This window comes from Amblyomma mixtum, chromosome 3, assembly GCF_055824585.1.
Source record: "Amblyomma mixtum isolate Tamu chromosome 3, ASM5582458v1, whole genome shotgun sequence".
NCBI lineage: Eukaryota > Metazoa > Arthropoda > Arachnida > Ixodida > Ixodidae > Amblyomma > Amblyomma mixtum.
Window position 1 is genome coordinate 148,113,431 of NC_143014.1, and position 18,018 is coordinate 148,131,448.

At 47.5% G+C, this 18,018-nt stretch overlaps 1 protein-coding gene across 1 annotated transcript; it reads left to right on the plus strand.

Annotated features, from left to right (window-relative positions):
• Positions 1 to 8,895: 8,895 nt before the first annotated feature.
• On the plus strand, positions 8,896 to 16,925 carry LOC149352342 (uncharacterized). The gene is made up of 5 exons (XM_089581505.1): positions 8,896 to 9,217; positions 11,771 to 11,922; positions 13,458 to 13,525; positions 15,932 to 16,012; positions 16,599 to 16,925. The coding sequence occupies exons 1-5, from the start codon at positions 9,107 to 9,109 to the stop codon at positions 16,724 to 16,726; spliced, it is 540 nt and encodes a 179-aa protein (XP_089437631.1). The 5' UTR covers positions 8,896 to 9,106; the 3' UTR covers positions 16,727 to 16,925.
• Positions 16,926 to 18,018: the final 1,093 nt, after the last annotated feature.

Here is an 18,018-nt window from a genome sequence, read left to right on the forward strand (position 1 = left end):
ACGATTCATTTATCTTGACCCAAGGTCAACATCGCGAACTAATTCGTTCTTATGGAACAAATTCCGTCCGCCGTCTTGGGCGATGGACGGAGTGTAAAAGCTAAAAAACAAGCAATTCGAATGCCTGGAACTGTGGCGCGCATCTTGCTGCACCTGTGGTCGTCATTCTGTTACCATCTGGAACAGGATATTATTGGACAAGGCAGGCCGCTATATCTAATAAAATAAGACGCACAACCCCTTTAGTATATACCAGCCACCACCTGCACCGGTGTTCCCGCACCAAAATGGCTACTTTCGGGGCAGACATATTGCCGCAGTTGAAACTTCTTGCACGATTGCAATAACAGGGGTGTTTTTGCTGGTTTGTGAAAATATAAAAATATAAACACGGGCCGCAATATCACTACAACTTGAGTGAAGAGTCAGCTCGTCCGCAGGAACCTTTACTCCATGAAATTTTTTTTTCACAAAGGCAAGTGCCTCATTGATTAAATTCTGGGATGTCTGTGACGGAAATATTTCATGTCAGCAATTTTTTCTTCGTAAAAGCGATATAATGGAATGACATAACTGTCTCTTGTTCCCTGAGGAGCGCTTAATAAAGAAATGTGCTTTGGAAACCTACGCTCCGGTTTCCGCGCCTAAATTAAAACAACAAATTCAACGGAGCTAATCGTAGCGTTATAAACTGCGAAATCAGGGGACCCAGCAGCATATAAAGAACCGTTGCATCAAAGACCACAGACAGACTGCAAGGGTGTGAGCTAGAGGACAGCTTGTTCTCTTTTTTACTCCTATATAGGTGCTTTAGTGTTTAGAGTGTACGCAGCGGTCAACAAGTGGCAAACGCTACTATCAAGGGAAAGAAAACCAGGAGTCACTGTCACTGGGGCGGAGTGGAACAAATGCGGCGACTTAGAACTGCGATCGAAATTTGCGTTTGACTTCCCTTTGCAGTTTTTTTTCTATTAAAGATAATGGGGCAACCACAACCACTGCTCACGGACTGTTCGCGTTTCTCGTCTCCCCTGAGCAACTCCGAGGTCGACGCAGCGACTGCTGAATCTTCTCCCACTTTAAGAAGCATGCCACCAAGATGCTGCTCCCGCTGAACTCGGAGTAATATAAGGAAGGTGCGCAGAAAGAGAGCGCAGCCTTATAGCTGTCGCAATTGTGTCTCAAAGAGTCGCCTGTTGCCCGTGCCTAATTGCGAAGGCGCAGGGGTCGCGGGCGCGACTGCCTGGACGGAGTGCTCATTACGTTCGCGCGCAGCGTGCGCGGTATTGTTACAACACGTGCCTTATGCGTTTCTATAGCCGACACAAAAGAGCGCGCTGTCAGTGGGCGCTGCCTTGGTTACTTGTCCTTCTGGAGGAACAGGGGGAGATAAAATAGCAGAGAGACAAAAAAAGAAAACCACTCGTAAGACGCTGCCTTTGTTGGGTGAGCAATGCTTCGAAGAAGCCCCCTTTGTCTTGTCTTGCAGCAAAAACTTGGGGAACTTTGGAAACAATCGTGCTCCCATAGTTCCCGGCGGTAAACAAAGGGCGAATTGCGCCGTCCAAGAGATTAAGTCCGGTCCGTTAATTATTAAAAGAGAAGCCTTATAAAAGCTTGTTTTTGTGACGGAGGGAGACGGAGTAGTGAACTCCGAAGAATTGTTCGGGTGTTTGTCGTTTATCAGTTTACTGCTTTAGAAACAACGAGTCATAGCCGCTTTAAATACTGGACAGAGGCTGAACGACACGGATTATAGGAAGAAGGGACATCGTCGTTGATTCAGCGGAGCTTTCGTTTCAAGACGAAGTCGAAGTGGTAGGTAGCGTGACGCTTTTCGGATACTTATCGAAAAAAGTCCAAGATCTATGTTCAAACCCCTATTTTTTAGCTTCCCGCCATCCGCTTCCAGGGTTAGTGCCATTAAACCGACGCAAAAGAAGGAAGACCTCTGGGCCATATATTCTGATTTGATGGCCGTACCCCAATACCACTCGACGAGAATTTATGTGATTCAGGACGCTTAAATTGACGTTGCGACTTCTCTCGGTAGACTGTAATGCGAGCCGCAACGCGCAGGAACACCACCGCTGTGCTTTGGTATAGCCCAACGATATCCTCACATGCTGGAGCAACGTGAGAAGCCGTAGACTTGCAAGAAAAAAGCGTCATGCCTTCCCCTCCCCCCCTCCCTTTCTTCCCCGCCCCTTCCGCTTCTCCTTAATTTATCGGTTTTCGAGAAATTCAGGGGCGCGGGGTCCTTGGGGTTTTCTTTTTTTTTTTCGTTTTATCGCGTTTTCGAAAGCGCGCATTTGTTTGCGGGCGCGCGTGAGCGCGCACAATTTCGGCGCCATGGGCGATTGGCGCGGGAAGAAAAGCCAGGCCCAAGAACTGGCGGCGCGGATGTCTGTGCGCTGAACGCCAACCGTCCGAGTGCCGCCATGGACGGCCTACCAGCCGGAGCTATAACGCGGTCGCGACCTGCTCCCAGAGCAGCGATAAGCCGAGCATCGCCTGCGGAGAAAGCGCACGCCGTGTAGCTAAAAGCCCGATGGCACGCGCATTTGTCAGGAACTTTGAGCCCCTAACTTTCAAAAACGCGATGCCGTCTCGCGAAAAAAACTCAAGTGAGGGGGAAAAAGCATGGCGTACGCACACACGAGTCCGCTCCATTTAACTCTCTGGTAACGTGCACGGGGAGGAGCGTTTGTTGACCCCCCTCTTGTAAGTCGACCGCGTTCCTTTTTAGGTGCGCAGCGTTTTTGGGCTGCCTCCATAAATCCAGCTGCCTCCTTTTCTTTCGTCCATTTCTGGAGAGCGCGTGGAGCGTGTCGGTTTTTATTGGCTCCAAACCGTAGGCGAGAAGAGTCCATGATCAATACTGTAGGCACACTTGGAAGAAAAAGTGACTGCGACGGATTTTTTCGGTTTTTGAGAGAAAAACTACCCAGGTTCTTTTTTTAAAAAAAATTATCACGAATAGAACACGTGGCATGCAGGTGAAACTTTTTTCCAACGGTATGCGTGGTAACCATTGAAACAGGAGAGGCTACTCAAGGCGATGTGTGCAGCATCGTTATCTGTGTACCGAATGGGTTCAGTATTTAAAGATTGCTAGTTCTGTTTGCCTAAGTGATTTCCAGCGAAAAACAAAAATTGTTTGGCACATGGCTAGGACACGCGATGCGGAGAGAGCAGAGAGACGATGGGAACATGTGCACACATCTTATCAAAGTTGTTAACGAGTCCAATACTAGCTATCACCAAGTAGTCGAACGTTAGACGGAAATCCGTCCGGGCAGGCATGGTGATCAGAAGAAGCAGACACTCACCATAGTCGACAAAGGAAACACTTTTCGAAACGCGCGCGGGTTTCTCGTTGACAGTGAGCAGGATAGGAGCGGGGGCGAATTTTTATGCAAAAAATATTATGTAATGAACGGGCGTGTCGATGCCTGGCATGGGACTTTCGGATTTGTTTACAGTTGCTTGCGTGGTGTGGATGATCGGGGATTCGAGCAGAAGTCGTGTCGTCAGGTTCCTTTCTTTGAATAAGACAGCGGCGTTGCCCCAATCAGTCTGGTGGTCAGTGTCCTCTGCGAGGCCCTCGAACGCATAAGTGTCATGCTTCTCGTTTTTCACATCCCGCTGATGATCCTTCATGCGTGTCGAGAATTCTTCTGTCTCATCAATGTAGGCGTTATTACAGTTCAGGCAAGCTATCTTGTAGTCGATTCCTAGAAAGTGGTCATCTGGTAATCTGTCTTTGACGTTTGTTAACTGCTTCCGCAGCTTATTAGACGGCATGAGGGCCACGCGCAAGTCGTATATTGAAAACACTCGAGAAAACCCTTCGCTGATGCCACGCACGTTTGGGATGCCGGCTCGGGCGCGAAAAGCCATCAGTGGTTGCCGGGTGCGTAACTTGCTCTCGTATCTTCGTTATGAAGTGGCTTCGATAATTGTTGGCTGAAAGTTCCCGGCGCGCTCTTCTTAATTCATTTTGCAGGACTTCTTTCCCCTTGCAGACGTAGGTCGCACTTTTTGTCAGCGAGGCAACTACGGAGGGTTTGTGCGGAATCAGCTGGTTTGAATCAAAATCAAGGGCCGGGCTGTGTGCATTCTGCATCCAAGAAGGAAGGCGGTTTCCTCGCTCCAATTCCACCGTAAACTTTAACCTCGGATCAACGTTGTGCAGTTAAGGTAGGAGCCGTGACATATCTTATTTTCGTCAAGTGCAAAAACAGTTGTCGACATACCGGTGGTAGACGGTGGGCGCCGGAGTGAAGGTTTGCAACACCTTCTACTCTAGTGCTTTCATGGCAAGGTTTGCAGCGGTGACCAATATGAAAGCGCCCATTGCTGTGCCTTGTATACTTCGAATCCCACTACAGGTACGTGTGCTCAGGCAAAATCGCTGTACTGTGCTTAGCTCTGGAACGGTTTGGTTTGGTCTATGGGGGTTTAACGTCCCGAAGCAACTTAGGTTATGAGGGACGCCGTAGTGAAGGGCTCCGGAAATTTCGACCACCTGGGGTTCTTTAACATACACTGACATCGCACAGCACACGGGCCTCCAGAATTTCGCCTCCACCGAAATTCGACCACCGCGGCCGGGATCGAACCCGCGTCTTTCGGGTCAGCAGCCGAGCGCCGCAACCACTGAGCCACCGCGGCGGGGTGGCTCTGGAACGTCTAAGGGAGTACGGCTTGCCAGAGTGCGGCTTGCCAGACTCTTTCTGCGATGTTTCCTCGCACGTTGGGCTGAACAGCTTCCTGAAAGATTGGTCCGATGGTTGCAGGTCTATCTAGAAAACAATACACAGTATGTAGAATGCGAAGGTATCAAATCTCTTTATTTTCTGAGCTTGCCAGGGGTACCACCAGGTTCCGTACATGGACCCTTGTTACTTTAAATTTATAAACACGGTGTTGTTTCTTACGCCGATAGAACTGTTCCTGTAAAACTGTTCGCTGACTATTGGGTGATGTACAGTATTGTACCTGCTGATCTTGCCAAAGATTACTCAACGATAACCTCTGTAAACTTACGAACTGGTGCGAACGAAACGGCATTATTAATCTCGATACAACTTTTTTCATGACAATAACCAGCAAGCAAAATCAACAGTCGGATACGCATTATATTGCTAATGAATTTATTGAGTCAGTCACGTCTGTCAAGCATTTAAGACTAACTGTCCAAGTTGTTGAGTCAGTAACCTCTTTGAAGTACTTAGGACTAACTGTCGCAAGCAACTTAAAATTGAGCAGACATCTGAGGAACATTCGCACTACAGCATTTAATAAGCAGTGCTTTCTGCACAGAAAATTAAAAGATTCACCCTCAAAGCATACCGAACTGTAGTCCATCCAGCCCTTCAGTACACTTGTACAGAGTGAGTCCCGCACTACGCTGAAAATACTAACGCGACTGCGTTAAGGCTCCCGTTCAGCGGAGAACCAGGCGGCGCCGACGGTGGGCAAGAAAACGCGAATTGGTCGAAAAAAAACAAAAAAACTGGAGGGGAAACATAAGCTCCCCCTTAAGGGCATGATGGGATAGCGTTAATGAGCCCATATATGCGGAATTCGTCATTGTTTACTCTACTGCTGCATCTAATGTCTGTAAATAAATGAATAAATAGCCCTGCAGCGTAACGGAGTGAATTTCAGGAGCAGGCAAACGTATCTGAGGTGGCACATTGTCAGGAAGGTGTACAAGATTAGTATGTTAACGGGGTTAGGGGGACCGTAGCTGGCGCACGACATGGTTATAATAATTGGAGTTCAGTGGGAGAGGCCTTTGTCCGGCACTTTTTACGTAGGTTGGCTTAGGATAATATGATAATGAATTCGGGTGCAGTCGGTCGTTGATTTAAACTTACAGGGTTTCATTTCAGCGCATACCAATGCAGGCAACCATGGCGCTGTAAAACTGTGCGTGCAGCACAAGTGACAAAATTCTGGCTGGAAATAAGTAGGGGAAGAAAGGCACATTAAAAAGCCACATAATGCGACACGAACACTTTGGAACGATAGAATAATATAAATAATGGCAGTTCAAATACGAACGCAACGAAAGGCTTTCTTAAATACACCTAGCCTTAATGTTTAACAAAATTCGACAGAAACACTTAAGACTGCTTACGCGTGGGAATGCTAAAATATTCCTGCACCGGAACGCTGTGCGACGAACGGTTGCGTGACAATTTTTATATGAAAATTGGTTTTTCAGAAAAGGAAGCGGCGCAATAACCAACTAAAACCTCGGTGGGCACCTCAACCGCGCCTTAAGGGAAGAGGTAAAGAGTCTGGGAAGGCATATACAATTGAAGGTGCATATGTCGTCGGTTCGAATCCCTGTCCCAAGCTAGCCTCCAACTTGACTAGCACATGTAAGCTATATACGACGAGAAATCGTATGGCACAACCCGGAATGCTGTACGGCAAACCTTTGCGTCGCAATTTTTTTAGAAATGTTGTCCCGGAAACTGGGGCCTCTAAGGGGTCGTCCGCCACTGGGGAGTATATATAGACGAACGACATGAACATGGTTGTCTGAAATGACGTTGTTTGGCTTGCTGGGCGCGTCATACGGCCCTCTTGATGACTCTGCCCTATTTTTCTTGCCGTCGTTGGGATTTTCTGTACCATCTGAGAGTACACACACCAACATACACGCCTCCGACATTTCTCCTAATGGGACTAGTAATGCGTTCGCATTAAAAGGCAGGGTACTGAGCAAACAGAACCGTTCCCTGTTAGCAGTTTTGAAGCGGAAAGCTTCACTAGGCTAGTCAACAGCGGATCTTGCGTGCGCCGTGATCAATTTTAGCCACAGCTGCGCATGCGCGAGTTCGCCGCGTAACGTCACTGGAGAGCCGCAGGTGGTCCGCCGGCCGACCTTCGCCGTCGTTCGCGCGCTCTGCGCGTGTTTACCGAGTGTGCATCGGCGCGCGCTCGAATTCCTCGTATGACGCTCTTGCAGCCGCGTGTTTACCACAGTTACTACGCATGCGGAAGGAAGGCTATATAACGCGCTTGCCTACACCGTTATCGTGGTACTCCCAGTGCATTGTACGCGAACTGCGACGGCCATGACGTCAAACAAAGCATAACCGTAGCTTTTCGCTTGTATATCCAGGCTTAACCAGAGCTAAGCCACTGCCAATTTTTTAAATTCAAGCTGATCATTTCAACCACCCAGGCACTCACCCTTCCATTTACGCACTTGCTTGCTCATTGCCTCGCTTGCGCGCTAAAACGCTGACTGTCTCACTTATTCGTTGGCTACCTTACTCGCTGCTGTTAGTTAAGAAAAACGGTGTGCCAGGTAGTTAGCACTCTCCAGTGTGTGCAAGAGCACACTCTCCAGTGTGTTGTCAAGAGCTGACACGCGCGCGCGCGCGTGCGCGTGTGCGCGTGCGCGTGTGCGTGTGCGTGTGCGTGCGTGTGCGTGCGTGCGTGTGCGTGCGTGCGTGTGCGTGCGTGTGCGTGTGCGTGCGTGTGTGTGCGTGCGTGCGTTTGTGTGTGTGTATGTCCGTGCGTGTGTGCGTGTGTGTTTGTGTGTGTGTGTGTGTGTATGTGTGAAAGCAATATCTGAACAAAAGTTTCTTCCGTAGCTATTAACTAGAGCCTTTTGTAAGGTCAACGTATATTACGTCGTATTATAAAAATACATTTGCTATCTTAAGCTAATACATATGCGAACAGATTGCTCGTCAGATTTAAATCGCCGAATCGAATTTTCGTCTAACGGCCAGCGAAATATATTCATTCGCAAAATATAGCATAACAAAGGCTGTGCCGTCTGTCATTTCTTTATGGAGAAAAAATTCCACATGACTGTTTGTTGACTGATTAGCTCCAACAAAAAAAGTTTCATCACTTAAACAATCACTTCTTAACGGGAAAATAAACCGGAAAACATAATGTTGCGACGCCACCAACAATTCAGTATTTCTTCTTCTCAATGTGTAGTGATTGAAAAGTGCTGGATCACTCGGTGCGAAGGTTAAGACGTGGGACATGTGTGCTCCGGCGTCTTTCCTCAAAGATCCAGGCAATGAAATGGACGCGGCCAAAGACCTAATGACTGCGGTCTACGCGCGAGTATGTGAAAACATCGGCCAGTCGTCAGAAAACCACAGAGAACATCGACAGATGTTCGTCATGGCACTTATGCGAGGCGGCACTCCTCAACGTAATGCACCGTGGACGCGAACGAGTTATGTAAAATACTTGGAATATGACGCTGAATAACCTTTTTCGTGTTTATAGATGCTATTCACCTCTCAAAATGTGGTTAGAGGGCCTCGATATTGGCAGCAAGCTATGTTGATTTGCTTTAATGCCGTCGAGCTTCAGGTTTGAGCTGCTGCGTAGATAGATGTAAAAAGTTTTGTGGTGTGTGGCTTTGTAGGGAAAAAATAATTGCTACGCAGTCGGGCAAAGCAGGCTGATGAAACACATCGATTTACGAGGGGACCTGAGTGCTGCATAGAACATACGAGCTCCCTGACTAGTGACGCAGCACGGAAATAACTTTTTTTTTCTCGTGAATCCGCATTCTGCCAACTTTTGTCAGGGACTGTACAGGCAGTTTGGATGCTCGGAAACATCCCGCAAAGAAACTGGGGGAAACAAGCATGTGCACGTGAATCGAAAACAGCCTGTTTCAATGGCTTCGTATTGCTGAATATGTGCAGGATGTGAACACCATGCAAAATGAACGTGGTGTTCGCCTCACAGAGAACCTGATTCCTGCCTGAGAAGCACGTGACAGGAAATGAAAATACCCGCACAAGGGCCGCATAAAATTAAAGCTGGTCGCATGTTGCGCGCTGTTCCGTATCGCATGCTCCATTCCGACTGTCATGATGGTTAGGCTGGATGAAAACATCCATGCTTTTGCGAAACGCATGACGCAGGTGGTGTTTTCGAAGAGACGTAACGGAGACCGTTCAGAAAAACACAGAATAAGGGCGGTAACCATGAACCAGTGAGTCTTTAAAATCGAGCTTTCGCTAGGGTGCTCGCACATTGTGCGAAGGCAGTGTACCTCGGTGGCAGTAATTCGCAGGGCCAACAGGAGCCCGGAGTGATGGCCACCACCATGCTGCTCCGATTGACCGCCCTAGCACTTTTAGCTACAACAGCGCTGGCGAGCAGCACATACTGCGGAGCCAATGGAGAAAATTGCGACGCGTACATGGTGAGGCCCTTTCCTCTTTTGTACAGTAGGGGACTGATTTATATGTTGTGGTTGTGGCAATAACTATCAGCAACGTTATCAATTAGGTTGTTGATACTTAAGCTTGCGCTGGAACGGCCTGTGTTTTCGCAAGCGAACATTACTTGCAAAAAGGCAACCCATGGTGTTAGCGCATAAAAACATAAGGCATATTTTGCAGCTGAAGTACAAGTACACATGTTCAAACAAAGGGCATACTTGAATCCTCGCCCTACACGCTAACCCCTGTTCCACAGGCAAGAGATGTCTTGTGTCGGAGGACGGAGTTGTCTCTTTTGAGTCAACAGGAGCTTGCACCGCACCGCAGCGCTGAAAATCACCTATAGTCACTGTAAGCAATGTGCGGCAGGTATGCAGTATGCGTAAACAACGAACCCTGAATACATGATTTATCAGCGTTTTCAAGACTAGAGGCCTAGTTATGCTCACTATGACTGGCGTGCCATGGTTAGCATACCAATGGCCTTCTGTAACATGTTCATATCGCATGCTTTATGTGTTTTATGCTTCATGCTTGGAGAACCGTCATCAAAACTGGCCATGCAGAAAATTATTGCAGTTCCAATACGAATTCAAGCCAGAGCTACTCGAATGAAACTCGACAATGATTACGAGACAAAACGCCATAAGAAAGCAAGAATGGAAGAGGAAGGAAACAGTATTTAATAAGAACAGTAATAATGTAAGCATTTTTTTTTTATTCCGTATTGTTCCTGTCGGCCGCTACGCCGGCCGCACATGCCGCAAAAAACACAACGTTGGGCTTCCCTGAACTGAAGTTGAAAATAACAAAAATAGAATAATGTTGGGATTGAACCACTGTACTTGCATTACCATTCCGGCCACAGCAAAATGCGCCAAATTATTCTTTGTGCTGCATGTGTAACTGGTATCACCACTAGAGCACATTACGCCCAGCGCCGCTGCTTAAGATGTAACGCAAGGATTGTCAGGAAGGCTTGAACGGTGAAACAACTCGAGAAAAAACAACGGCTAAAGGTGAGGCATTGCAGACCTGTTCAGAGCCATTCTTTTCTCGATTGGTTCAATGACTTCTTCGGCACCGGTGAGTACGACTTTTAATATCAGAGCTGGTGACAGTGCGGCTTGCTTGCTGAGCCCTGACGTAACAGGCAAAAGCTGGCAATGAGAGAAACGGAATATAATGAATCCGGAAAGTGCTGTTACCAACCACAGCTATGGGGCCTGGCAAACGTTCAGAGATAAGATACTTGTTAGAACCGTCACGAGGATAAACAACATCTGTGCGTTTTATCAGTTCCTCGCGTACGCAGTTCCCGAAGCCGAGAAGCAAAATTTATACCGCAACGAACCAGAGGGAGACCGGTGGAAAATTAGTAAAAGTGTGAAGAATTTGGGGCCAATAAACGAAATTGGCCTTACCGCTCCATATGCTAGATCAGATCGCTAATGGTCGACACTTGTGCGCTGGCAGTCAAGGAGACAACTATGGATGAAGGCTGGGGCTCCAGTCCGACACGAACCGATCTCACTTACGGAGGCATACGAGCGACTTTGAGAATCTGACCCGTGAACGGTAACGCTAAAAGACCAACACGCTACACGATTACGTGTATACCATGCTTTAAAAGCCGGCATCACAGTGGATAAGGGCGCTTGCGTAATAAGCCAACGAGGCAAACGAGCCCCGCATCTTTGGCCACTTAGCGCTGTCGCGCGGTAATTTACAAGGTGCGTTTTGCAATCCAAGATCAGGGATTATTGCCTGAAGGAATATGAGCCAACATTACTAATGACCAGTCGACAGCAAGAGTAATGCCCTGGAGTTATTGCACTTTTCATTACGAAGGAGAGGAATTGGAAAATTTCAGCTATATTACTAGACCCATGCGAAGACTTGAGCTCATAAAAAAGCCAATACGCAATATATTTTTTTTCGGCATTTGAGTGCCAAGCTGTGCCGGCTATTTTTTCATGCAGCACGCCCAAGACATGGCGGAATCATTGCACCCATGGCGAAAACCCGTGATGAAACGAAGTTTTCATTCCGACTCTATTCAGCTCCCATTTTTAACCCGGTGCCATCTGCGGCACTTCCTTTCAATGATCGAAATCGTTCCGCAACCACTGGTTGCAGGTTGTTTTGACGTCTGGGAGCGGTTTTGCCGTGAAAGAGACAGCAGGACTTAAATTTCGCGTTGGTTAAGCAAGGCAATCTTGTGCTTTCGCATCTCTAATCTAGCCCTACTAGAAATGAACCCATTTGAACAGCGTGGTTCAAAGGCTGTCGCGAGAAGTCTGGAAAGGCAGGCACTGGTAAACTGCGCAAATTGCTACTGATCCAGTTGCGGCTCGATATCGGAAAGATGACTCCCTGCATAAACTTGTACGCTCAAGCAAAATAACCTTTTTTCTTAGAATGAGAAAGAGCGCGTAAAGCCGTGCGAGCCGTCACACACTCGAAGCACGCCATACCACACAAGTCTGAGCTTGTTTGTAGAAGTTTTTTCCCGCCATTTTATTTTCTTTTAGGTTATCGAGTCAACGAAGTCTAAATACTTTGGCGGCTCCACAGCGCAAGATGCCCAGGGTAGCTGCGTGATCATGACTCAACAATCTTTGAACGAGAGTGCACGTAGTGCTGAGTACCTGTTCCAGGCTAGGCAAAACAGCTCTGCTCCATAGTAAGCACAAAAAAGCATCACACATTTCTAATGTGTCATTAACAATTCTCGTGATATTTTTCTGAACATAGATAGGTGCTTGTGGCATATTCTAATACAGCATTCTTTAAAAGGACAGTTTAATGTCGGCGACGAGTATGAAAATATTGGCATAGCGGTAATTTCACCATATGGCGTCAATAACGAGGAAAGAACTCGAGGTCTGTTTAGGCTGGAATTTATATCTTGTAATGCAAAATCCCTCAAGAGAACAGTGTACAACAGCTATATACTACCGGTATTCAACTATGAGGCAGGAACTTGGAGGCTAACGAAGAGGGTTAAGCTTAAGTTGAGGACAACGCAGCGCGCTATGCACAGAAATTATAGGCATCACGTTAAGAGACCGCAAGCGGGCAGAGTGGGGGAGGGAACAAACGCGGGGTAATGAAATCCTAGTCAAAATCAAGGGGAAGAAATGGTCTTGGGCAGGGCATGTAACGCAAAGGCAAGGTAACCGCTGGTCCTTAGAGGTAACGGAGGGCATTCCAACAGAAGACAAGCTTAGCAGACGGCGGCAGAATGTTAGCTAAGCGGATGAGATTAAGAAGATTGCGGGGATACGGTGGCCGCAGCTGGCAAAGGACAGGGTTAATTGGAGAGACATGGGAGAGGCCTTTGCCCTGCAGTGGGCATAGTCAGGCTGATGATGGATGCAAACAGTGCCAGGTCTGAGCGAGTGGTAGCGCTACGCTGGGTTCTCTCGTTGCGGCTAGCATCACTGACGTCTGTAGAGGATATGCTGGGTTTTATGATCATGTCTATTGCGTCGTAAAGATAAATATTTTTCTGTATGTGAATTTAAAGCAGCCTATTTTTCGTTAATTATAGCTTCTTTTATTGTTTAAACTTGCTTGATCATCTTTCACAACGTTTTCGAAAAAGGAATCGCACAACCGACGCCACCGCTGCACTCGCTTCGGCGCTGCCATCGGCCGCTCTGCTGCCGCCAAAAAGCTCTTGCTTCCACCTGTGATGATTATAACTTGTATTATTGTGTGGATATCACCACCTTGGTGCTCCGAAATGTAGTGTCAATAAAAAGCCTGCATCTTGGTTAATGCCAGGCTGGTTATTGACATTGCACGCCTCCCAGGCGACGCGGTGGTACTTGCGTCCGCAGAGTTGCTTAGAGTCACTATACTAATTACATTTAGTGTCCCCGATGTCAGGGCTTGCACGCACCGTCTAACATAAGAAAGCGAGACCACCACATAGAAAAAATTAGGTGTTTAACTGTTATGTTGTGTTTCCCAACACCCAGCCGGGTATTAGTTTATTATTCGATTCCCCCCCCCCACCCGCCCCCCTCCGCACCCCCCCCCCCCTCCCTAAAAAAATATATAGTGAAAACCTGTAGAATTGCAGTTTAAGAAATGGTCTTCGAGCCCCTCTTCGTAGCCGATCGTGTTAATATTTTCTGTCGCACAAGTCAAATATACAAAGTTTATGGATATTCAAAGCAACGCTCGATACTGATCGTGCTTATTATGCAGCACCAACGATACTGCAACGTTGCAAGCTGGCAGCGGCGATGGTTCCCTGACTGTTTACTTTCCTGAGTGTGAGTATTACACGTGCGCACGCCAGCTGTGCGCAGCACGTGGGTGCTTCTGTGGCGGCAATGAATCCCACAAACTGTATTGGGCGCATGCACTCGAACCAGATTTTAGTGAGAACAAGGCAGGAAGACAGAAACAAAGGCACATTGAAAGCATATAGTTGTCCTTCCTTCCTTCCTTCCTTCCTTCCTTCCTTCCTTCCTTCCTTCCTTCCTTCCTTCCTTCCTTCCTTCCTTCCTTCCTTCCTTCCTTCCTTCCTTCATTCCTTCATTCCTTCCTTCCTTCCTTCCTTCCTTCCTTCCTTCCTTCCTTCCTTCCTTCCTTCCTTCCTTCATTCATTCCTTCCTTCCTTCCTTCCTTCCTTCCTTCCTTCCTTCCTTCCTTCCTTCCTTCCTTCCTTCCTTCCTTCCTTCCTTCCTTCCTTCCTTTAACTTAGCAACTATCTGCGCCTCTTTCTTGAAAACTGTGTAGCAGTACCCCTATGCTATCTGAAACATCAAGTCACAACAGTGCAGTGAAAAAATCATCGCTGCGTTCCGCTGCCCACTTTTCTCTTTCTTTGGGTAAGCACAAATCGGCTTTCATTTACAAGTGCACTAAGTAAGCTTGCCGGGAAGCTATGTTTTTTTTTTCGTTACTGGTGTTCCGGTGTATGCTTGCTGGGCGCGACCACGTTGTCCGCCAAGGATTGAGATAGAACGCACATTCTATTGTGCAAATTTCAGGTATGCTGACGAAGGCTCACAGTGGCGAGCGAAAATATTAGCACATATACGATGCAGTGCCAACGCAGGGGCTGCGATTCGAGAGCACACCGATAACGAGAGTGTCAGGCCGTTCCCACTATTCAGTCTAAGGGGAGTTCAACAGGCAGTCATCGCCTGCGAAGAAATCTTTTACTCTGTTTTCGATGAAAGGCTCGCTGACCACAAAAACGCAATAAAAATGAAGGTATCGCTGTTCAAGACGACTGCGCTTAATAAATAAGGAAGACCATGTGGAGTGGCACGCACGACCGGCCAACGCCTGGGTCAATACAGTGGCACTACGATGCTTTGGAGTCCGATCGCTTGACAAAAGTTTCTACCGGCCACCTCTTGCTGCAAGCGTGGGAACGGCCCAACGCAGTCGCTGTCAGCGTGCTAGCGAGCCGCAGCGCCGCCCTGTGCTATTCCGCCCTTCGTGTCGTCAGTCACTTGTGTAAATCTTTTGCATACGCCACATGTACGCCTTTAAACTGAAGTGCTCTGCGTCACGTTTAAATAGAATGCGGACGACAGCCTCCGCCATTTTAATTTCGACAACAGCCACGAGCGCCGGTGTCGCTACCGTCGGCGCAGAGTTTTGTTCTATCGATGCGCAGGTTCGCCCAATAAATAGTTGGCTTTGGAGGACTTTTATGCCTTCCTGCCTGCCTGTTTCACATCACTACTCAAAGATATGCCAGCAGTGTTCTCTGAGCGCTACTAACGTTAAAACGACCGTGAACTAGCAGTAGGGGTAGTGGAGAAAGCGGGTGCTGCGGCACATAGGCGGCTTGAAGCCGTAAGTGCCGGCTGCAGACAGAGGCACTGGCGTAGAGTAAAGGCGGGTTCACACTGGCGAGTCGCAAACGTAGCGTGACCGTTTTCGGGCAATTAGTTCAGGTTTCTGAAGCACTCGGAAAGCGGGGAGGGTGCGTAACAAATTGATTTCAACCTGTTGGGCGAGCTTCGCGACTCGCCACTGTGAATCCGCCTTTAATGGAACTATGTGCTATTCCCGAGCTGACGAGGAGACGACTCTAAACTGCTGCCAACGCCACCGTTACCTCTGCTTCGGCGGTCGCGAATGTTCGAAGTCGTTTGGTCGTTTGCGGCTTGGAAAGTTCAGGTAAGGTTGAGTGCAGTGTTTGGTTTCTTATGAAAGAAAAACGTCAAGGTGCTATTGCTTTCACAGAACTTTCTCGGAAAGAAGAATATGCAGTAATTAGAGAAGCAGATATCACGCTTCGTGATTTCTCACCGCGTGTTGTACGCCGGTAGATTTCGCGAAGCGGTAGAAAACTTAGCGTGGAGGCCCTTTTTTTGTTGCTTCTCATTGTAGTAGAAATAGGGCCCCTGCTCGAAATTTGGGCCCTTAACTGTTGAATTTAACAGTATTCAGTAGACAGCAGATTCCCACTGCAGCCTCCACGGCTAGATATGAACTCGTTAACTGTAAAGAACGTTATGCAGGGAAGATACATTGATGACACCTGAAAATTGTGAAAAAACACCTGACACTCATAGTCTTCACAGCTCTCAAAGTATTTTATGCAAAATCAAGAGTTTTAATTTTACCTGCAGGCCCTAGTTTCTTCCTATATCTTCTGCACGACTCCAGAATTATCAAAATTTCTTAACGCTGAATACTCTTCTTCTCTTCAGATAATGAGAGCGTTGAAGAAACAGTGGAGTACAGTGATTACGCCTCTTGCGACATACTTGGAGTTGGTGATGGTCCTGACGGTAAGAACGAAAGTTGCGGCTATTCTTGGCTATGTTGTGAAGGGTTAGATTACATCAGTCTTGAACCCCATTAGTTAAAACCGACCAAACCATTGCCGATTTCTGGAAGCGAGCCAGTACTTGGTATACCACACGCCGATTAAATGAACTGCGCATCGTTTGCAGTCACAATGCCTTGTGCGTGTGCAGTTCTTCTGTGGGGTCGATAAAGCGCCTAATTGGTTTGAGAATAATTAATAGAATTTTCTAACCACCAACGCCGGTGCTTGAAACGATTCAAACGGGATGGCTGAACGCATGAAATATGGACGGGACAAAGCCGTCCTCTGGACATCTTGTGCCCTTACGATTGACACGAGGACACGGAACTGTGAATTTCGCTGGTCTCGAGCGGTTAAAACTTGTCAGCCCTAACTAATACCCCGAGGCCGTCAAAAAACAAGAAGTCTTAACTTGGGCGAGGCGTTTGCGCTCTCGTGCAATCGGTCACCGCAACCGAAGACATCCTGCATGCTTTAAATTTGCATATAACGGCTGTAAGACGCCAATGTGATTAATGGACGTACCTCTCCTTTTCCTTGTGCAGGCTATGTCCTTTGGTATTACGAAGGCGCGACGGAATCTGAGAAAGAAGACTGCTGGGAAATTTACTCCAATATAAGTCAAGCCAACAACTATACCGCCTACGAGGCTACGGATTGTTCTGTCGAATGAGTGGAAGCTGTCGCTTTAAAAGCCAGCAATTTTGTTCCCTCTTATCCTAGTTGCTTGCACTATCTTGGTTTGGTGTCACCTGCATTTCTATTCTTAATATCAATGGCCACCGCCTACATCGCTGGACGCCTCGAACAACGCATTATTGTGACAAAAGAAGCAGTTGTTCATAATAAAGCACTTGTCAGCATGCCCTGAACTAAGCGAGAATTTCTTTTCTTTCTTGACAGGGAACACATATAAGAGCCGCGCACATTCGTATATAGTTAGTCATTATTCAATTAAAGACGCATTTTCCATAACGTGCGTTACCGTTGGTGAGCAATTCAGGCTTTTGGATTTGGCTGAAGGAAGCTTTTACGCGCCGAACTTTTTCTTTTATGCTAATAAAGATATGCCTTCAACAAGAAGGCTGCAGTTTAAATAAGAGTTTCGCTGAAAAGTATGCAGAATACTTAATAATAAAAATAACTCGCAATCGTGGATCAATCCTCCGCGCAGTATACTTGGCATTTAAGCGACATACGCTCAGTGTCCTCACAGGTGACACGACGCCTTTCGCATTTCAGCGTACTGTTTTCCTTGTGTACTGAGGCGCTAAACAAGGCTTCCAGTCGTTTCCCCCCGCCTGTTACGAGCTATAGATTGGGCCCACCAGGCCTATGTGTGTGGCACGCTGTTGATGAAGCAAAGCTTGTTCGCCCCTTGATGTGGGCTTGGAAGGAAATCAACTCAGGGTGGCATGTAGCACAGAGAATCGATAGCCTGTAATGACAGCAGAATGTTTGGAAGGGTATATGTAAACGTAGCTGGGGGCGGCGAGAGTGAAGAGGGCGGGTGTGGTCGGGATATTTTCCGGTAATAGGCTGGCCGTGGAGGGCGCACGACAGGGTTAATTGGAGAGGTATGGTAGATGCCTTTGATCTGCGGCAGAAGCAAACGGGACGAAGATGACAACAGACTCGACCTTGCAAAGGGAACGGGGTGCACTGATTACTCAGCGTTGGCAGTTCTGATGAACATGGCGTTATTTGTTTCCAGAATACTGCACCAAACTGCCTCCTTTCCTGTTGTCGCAGTTGGTTATGGATGTCTTGGAAGTACGCAGAACAAATTATTACGGCGGTGGCGTCTTCCGGAAAGTGCCCGAGGGACTCCAGGCACAGCTGCTCTGATGGTGGGTATCGCATGACATTGTAGCAGAACTAGTAACACCCGACGACAATTCGGCAGAAACGGCTTTGATTTAGCGCTTATAAGGTGAGAGCGTTAACACATCTGTTTTGCCACTA